This window comes from Pteropus vampyrus, unplaced genomic scaffold, assembly GCF_000151845.1.
Source record: "Pteropus vampyrus isolate Shadow unplaced genomic scaffold, Pvam_2.0 Scaffold56, whole genome shotgun sequence".
NCBI lineage: Eukaryota > Metazoa > Chordata > Mammalia > Chiroptera > Pteropodidae > Pteropus > Pteropus vampyrus.
This window is the reverse complement of record NW_011888837.1, coordinates 125,190-131,465: the sequence shown is the minus strand read 5'-3', so window position 1 is coordinate 131,465 and position 6,276 is coordinate 125,190. Positions and strand designations below refer to the sequence as shown.

The following is a 6,276-nucleotide window of genomic DNA, read 5'->3' as shown; positions in this document are numbered from 1 at the left end:
GGATATGTTTCTATTACATCATAGAAAATGAAGGATTTAAACTGCTACGCTGGTTGGCTCATGGAAAGACACATGTTTGTACCTCTGCATAGACCCTAACAATCTCTATCAGAGAAAAAGATTGAAACAAATTGTAACTTAGTGGGGCTAAGTGAAAACATTGTAACACTTTTTCATGGGATGATGCATTCCAATCCAGGGACAACAGACAAAAACCATATGCTTTGTACTCTGTATACTTACCACCTCTTATCTTGAATTGTATTGGGACTTTTCTTTCTAGTTTACTATCCACTAATAGGAGTAGGTTCAGGGACAGGCTCAGGCACTGGAATGCGAAAATAATATCTAAACCATGGATATCCTTGATACAGGAATGGTAGATATGGGCCAAATAGATATCGGTAAGGAGGCACATAAAACTGTGAAAGTGATTCATCGCTCCAACTGATCTACGGAAAGAAAGAAATTAAAAAGAAGAAGAGATATAAAAGAAGAGATATAAAATATTCTTTTAACAATTTGTAGAGGCTTTAGAAGCTCTAAAATCATTTATCTTTTCTATGTTTATTATGAACAGGGATTTGATTAATTTGCATCGTTTTAGAAAGTTTTAAGAAATTATTTAGAGATAACTGTGTTCTTGTGCTTTTCTACTCATAGCCAAATGTCCTTGATATTATTTCTATTATTGTAAAACCAAAGGGGTATTGATGAGAGGACATCAAATTTGTCCCTTTGTCTTTACACATGGTCTTTATCTAAACCATGTCTCCTCTTTATCTCTTCTTTCTTTCTCTTTCCCTCTTCATATTCTATCTATATCCTTACCAAGTTCTGTATCCTTAACACTGTACAGTTTTAGCCTCAAATCAATGCTTCCTTTCAGATAATAAAGTTTTATGAGTATAAGCAAATCTCTAAACAAGACTCTCCCTTTTCAAATTTTCTTTTCTTTTTTTAAAAAATATTTTTGTTTAACTGTTTAGCCCCAAAAGCATCTTAATGAATTTACTACTGGTGGGATCATCGAAGCTGGCCCACATTTCCTAATTCTCAAGTTTAATTATTATTTTTTAACCTTCTTTGGAATGGATTTCATAGAATTAAAGCAAAGTGGAAGCATGAGCAATTATGTGCCTTTATTAGGCTAGATAATTTTGGTAAAAATATTATGATTCATGCATAACCTATAGAGATAAGAACATATACAATGTATTTTTTACATAATATAAATTTATAATACAATCAGTAATATATGAATACTTGTTTAATATTTAATGATATGCATGGGATATGCTTCATAATAATCAAGAGGGAGTGGAAGGATATACTATGAAAAAGTTTGGTCATAATTTAATGATCTTTGAATCAAAGTTATGGGCATATAGAGATTCACTATACTTTAAAACACACACACACATATATACATATATACATGTGTATATATATATGTGTGTGTATAGTGACTCATTTTATCATAGAATGATTCAAGTTTCAATTTGGGTTCCACTGTTACATGAAATGCTGAGATAATTCTCTTTGTATAAGTAGAGATCAAATCCCTGAAGACTACTCTGTTGAGTGCTAACAACTAAACTCTTTAAGGATTTCTCTGGAATTTGAGAAATTTGGATAAAGGAATATCTTAGCCACAGTTATAGATATTTCACATAGAAATCTTATGTGTTAAAAAGAGAAAATGTAACTTACACTTCGTGGTTCTCTTTCTTGGTCTTGAGAGACCTAAAGCTCAAACAATCAAATGAATTCAACTCATGCTGATGAAACATACAAACTGAGAAATACATACATATGTATAAAGGAAAGAATTTGACTATTCACTACCTACTATTGTCTCACAGTATTAATTTTTTTTAAAAAAGTCTAGAATTTGAGTGTCCAGAAAACATCATGAGAACTATTTTCCTGGAAAGTGTTAATATGTATTTTAAATGACTCAAATTCATCACTGTACCAAGACTATGTGGAATTGCACTGAACTATGCACTGAACAATACCTGAATTATAATATTTTTTTAGAATATAATATTAAAGGGGCAGGTGTTAGGCATGTTTAAAAGTAAAATACAATGTGTGTAGAAAAAGTTCTTAGGATTCACAATTAGAACAACAACAACAAAATACTAAATGCTCTGGAGTGTAGAAGTGGGTACATACCGGGAAGCCAATGGTTACTGCCAAGATGGCTGTGATCAGAAGGAGAACTTTCATCTTATTCAGAAATACCCTAGTAATTAGAAGAAAGTCAAAATGTTGACACAAATTCAGAAGATCCAATTATAGTATATATTATGTTACTAATAGTTCTTTTATACTGCAAGTCACTTAATCTTAGGGCATCAATCTAGTTAATGGAGAAAAATTTTCTTTTTAGGTAAAATTAAAACTACCTTGTAATTTTGCAATTGTTATATCAATTCTTTAAAAAACAAACATTTACATATTATTTAAGAAGAATACTTGTCTAAACATGGTGATAAAAGTAGTTTCTGGAATGAAATATTTCCTCGGTTTATACAGAGACTGTCATGTCAGGGCAAGTAGTGATTTAATGATCTCAGGAAGTTCAAACACATTCCATATAAGAACCATAAGCTTAATTTAAGTAACATAATTATTTGCGTTGGTTCCTAGGCAACCCCTAAAATTTCATGCTGTTTAGAGGGACCTATTTTTGACATTTGGGAAAGAATATTTTCAAGGCATTTTGTTTTATTTTAATTTTTCATTGTAGATAGCTTATCTTATGATACAGTTGTTATAATTAATGTATCAGTTATGATTGCTAATAAATATTTGAGAAAACTGAGCTCAATTAAATTGTAACCAATGATTATATATTTAATAGAGAAACAGACAATAAACTATAGAATCTATTGCATTTAAAAATAATTTGCCACTAATACAATAAACATATATATTACTTGATTTTAAACATGAATGAGTAATTTTCCCTATGGGATGGTATCAGTAGTCATTAGCCTTCTTAATCATGGTGTAGATACAGTAGACGCTAGAGAATATATAGAGGTGTGGGTTGAGAAAGGCAATCAAGTTGCAAAGAGGAGTTGGTTAGGGAACTTTTCTTCAAGTTGTCTTCCTATTTATTTATTTATTAATTTATTTATTCATCAAGTATTTCTTGATATCTGATTAAGTGTCAGACACTATCCTAGATATTAGGTGTGTATGGTATTTGAGAAAGTCCCAGCTTCCTTGGACCTTAGTAAGCACAATGTTATAGACCCGTAAATCACAAAGTTTTCTGAAGATTATTTAATTTAAAGTTTTACATTAAGGAAAATATCAATTACACATATCATCATTATTATTTTTGGGTGGCTTTGAAATGCTTAATGGAAAGTCTAGGGAGATTAAGCACCTCTTAATGCTTCCCAAATATCTATGAGACAGAAGAATAAATGTAAAAGAAAAAAAGTACATAAGATTTGATCATATTGTCTTTATTTTATGATCATCATACCATCTTAATTTTTTTTATCATATTAAATTCAAATTGTGATAAAGAATACCAGATGATGTTATGATTGTGACAAAAAAGCTAAGTTCAGTATTCCATAGGAAGACTAGCAGTATAGGCAATTAGCAGTAAAAATTTTTTATGTATACACACTCATACATGTATGCTTTTCACAGACATACATATATACATACATGCACACACACACACATAGCATAACTTCTATGTGCAAAGCATTGTGCTAGGTGCCAATGCTTTGCACATATTATATAGGGATATAATAATGATCAAGCATGATTTCTGCCATCTGGCAGGTAGTAAAGAAAGAGAGATATTTTTATAACATAAGGCAATATGTGATAAATACTACACATGGAAATCACGATGTATTGCGAGAATATAGAAGATAAAAGAGACAAATTAGGGAGACAGTTTTGCAGAAGATAGAATTCAAGCTGAGCATTTATAAGAGGAAGAAATTCAATTGGTTTCAAGGATTATTCAAAACCACATTAAGCAAACCACATCACAAATTTCTAAATCATATCTTAAGTCAGGGCATAGCATAATTAACAACTACCACATTTTATTTTTCTACTTCTCAAGCTGTAGTATACATAGAAATATATTGCTATGTCTTTGAAAAAATTAGATGCATTTTCCTGGAGCATCAATTTTATTCAAGAATTTATAAGAAAGCACAAGTAATTTTTATATTAAGTTCAGCATAATATGTTATAGAATATAATGTAAATACAGCAAAATTTAAAGATAAAACAAGAAGCTATAAATAAATTGGCAGTTGTTCATACTTTAGAGAATATCTGGTATTGCATGTTCCATTTTTGGCTGACTTGAAATCCATAAAATTCAAAATGATGAGCCTGAGGCTCTGGAACAGTCTAATTGTAGCACCCCACCAGAACTTTACCCTCATAAAGATTTATTTATGGTCATTCTAAAATATGCACTATTATGACTGGATGGAGATTTTAAGAAAAAGTTTTGTAAGTAGGTATACCTCAAATGTTTGTCTAATTACTTAGTTTACAAATTCCCAAGCAACCATTACATGACAGTCTCAATAATTTTATTTTCAACAGTTTAAAGGATATATGTATATATCTCTAGCTATATAGATAATATATTTCTATATAAGACATATATATCACATACATACCCCAGTTTACAATGATGTTTAAGACCTCTCTTACCTCAGACTTTCCAGTTTCTTCTCTAAGATACTATTGTAAGAAATGAGAAGTGACTGGCCCTTAAATATGACAGCTATTTTATACACTCAGAAGTAAGTAGAATGAAATCTGTGGCTTGAAAGCCTCTCCCTTGGGATCAGTTATTACTTATTTGAGTCATCAACCATCACAATGTGTTGAAACTGGGGAATAACCAACATTTACAGTTTCATTGAAACTTCAGCTGAGTGGCTACCAAATACATCTATTTGTGGTTTCTTTCCAAATTTTGTGTATCTTATATATTCAAAGATGATCACTTCACATAATGTTGCCTCATGTTCTTATATAATTTTTTCTTTAAGTTCCATAATTAAAAAAATATGGTCTAAGCATTCTATTGGGATTGATTATAACTTATTAGAAAGCATTTTTTGGTAATGTAATTTTAAGAAAACAAAGAATCTTTAAAAATGGTAAAGATGGGTTGAGAATCCTTTGCATGATTCGGCTTTTAGGTCTTTGGTTTTAGTGAGCAGGGTTAGAGCTTTACAGATCAATGGACCATATTTAGGAGCATCAAAGCATTGTGGTTACTTCATGAAACACTATATTCTGTTTTTCAATTAAAGGTATACTTAACAGGAAGGGTATAACCATCAAATGTATGACTAAAAACTAGAGCCCTCCAAAAATTCAAGAATTATCATAAATATGTATGCATACTGTATATGCCGTAATTGAGTCATAAAACTTGGGCTTTTTACTATTTATTTGACAGCCCTTAGAATATTGCTTCCTTGAGGTCAATTTCTATTTCAACAGAGGTTATATGATCTAAATTGTAATAATGCAACAATTTTCCTTCTTTTCCTTTATCCTTTCTAGGAATTAGTTCTCAAGAGAACTTAGAAAAAATAGTAACAGTTTATGTTTCTTGAGGACTGTAAGAGCTCAAGCACATCATTTAATCCTCAAAACAACCAACTTTACGAACAACAACATCATTCCCATTTTACTGATAAAGAGAATGAAAAGTAGAAAATGGTAGTAACAAGTCTAAAGTATCATAACTGGTAGACTGAAAGAGATGATATTGAACACTAGCAATTTGCTTCCAAAACCCATACTCTTAGTTAGTGTCACTGGAGCAGAAGGTTAGACAATTCAGTCCAAATTCAAAGAAACATTAAACTTTCTTTACCTTTTACTGAACATATAATCTTATCACACTGGTTTAAAGAAAACTGCTTCAATTGGAAACCTAATTTATTAAACCCAGTATTATGTTGTATATTGGTTTTCATTTTAGCCAATCTGGGGTTAGAGTAGATTTTCTCAGGACTAAGGATAATAAATTTGTGTGTGTGTATGTGTGTGCACGTGAATGCAAGCATAACATACTATTCTCTTTCTTATTTTACAACCGGGGGTTCAATTTCTTCTACTTATCTGAAATTGTCCTAACAAAAGCTGCCCTTTACCACTTAATTGTGAAAATTATAAATGCTGTCCTCATGCTATTGACATTTCTTGGCATTTGATAGTGGTGACTATGCCATCTAGAAACTTTCTTTC

General features: G+C 30.8%; 1 protein-coding gene across 1 annotated transcript in view; it reads right to left on the bottom strand.

Moving 5' to 3' along the window:
- Positions 1-287: 287 nt before the first annotated feature.
- The window catches only part of LOC105292399 (odontogenic ameloblast-associated protein-like), a 22,545-nt gene continuing 16,556 nt past the window's right edge, over positions 288-6,276 (bottom strand). The window contains exons 10-11 of the mRNA XM_011360610.1: positions 2,182-2,251; positions 288-452 (exon numbers count right to left, since the gene is read on the bottom strand). Of these exons, the coding sequence (XP_011358912.1) occupies positions 288-452; positions 2,182-2,251 (235 nt within the window). The remainder of the gene's footprint in view (positions 453-2,181; positions 2,252-6,276) is intronic.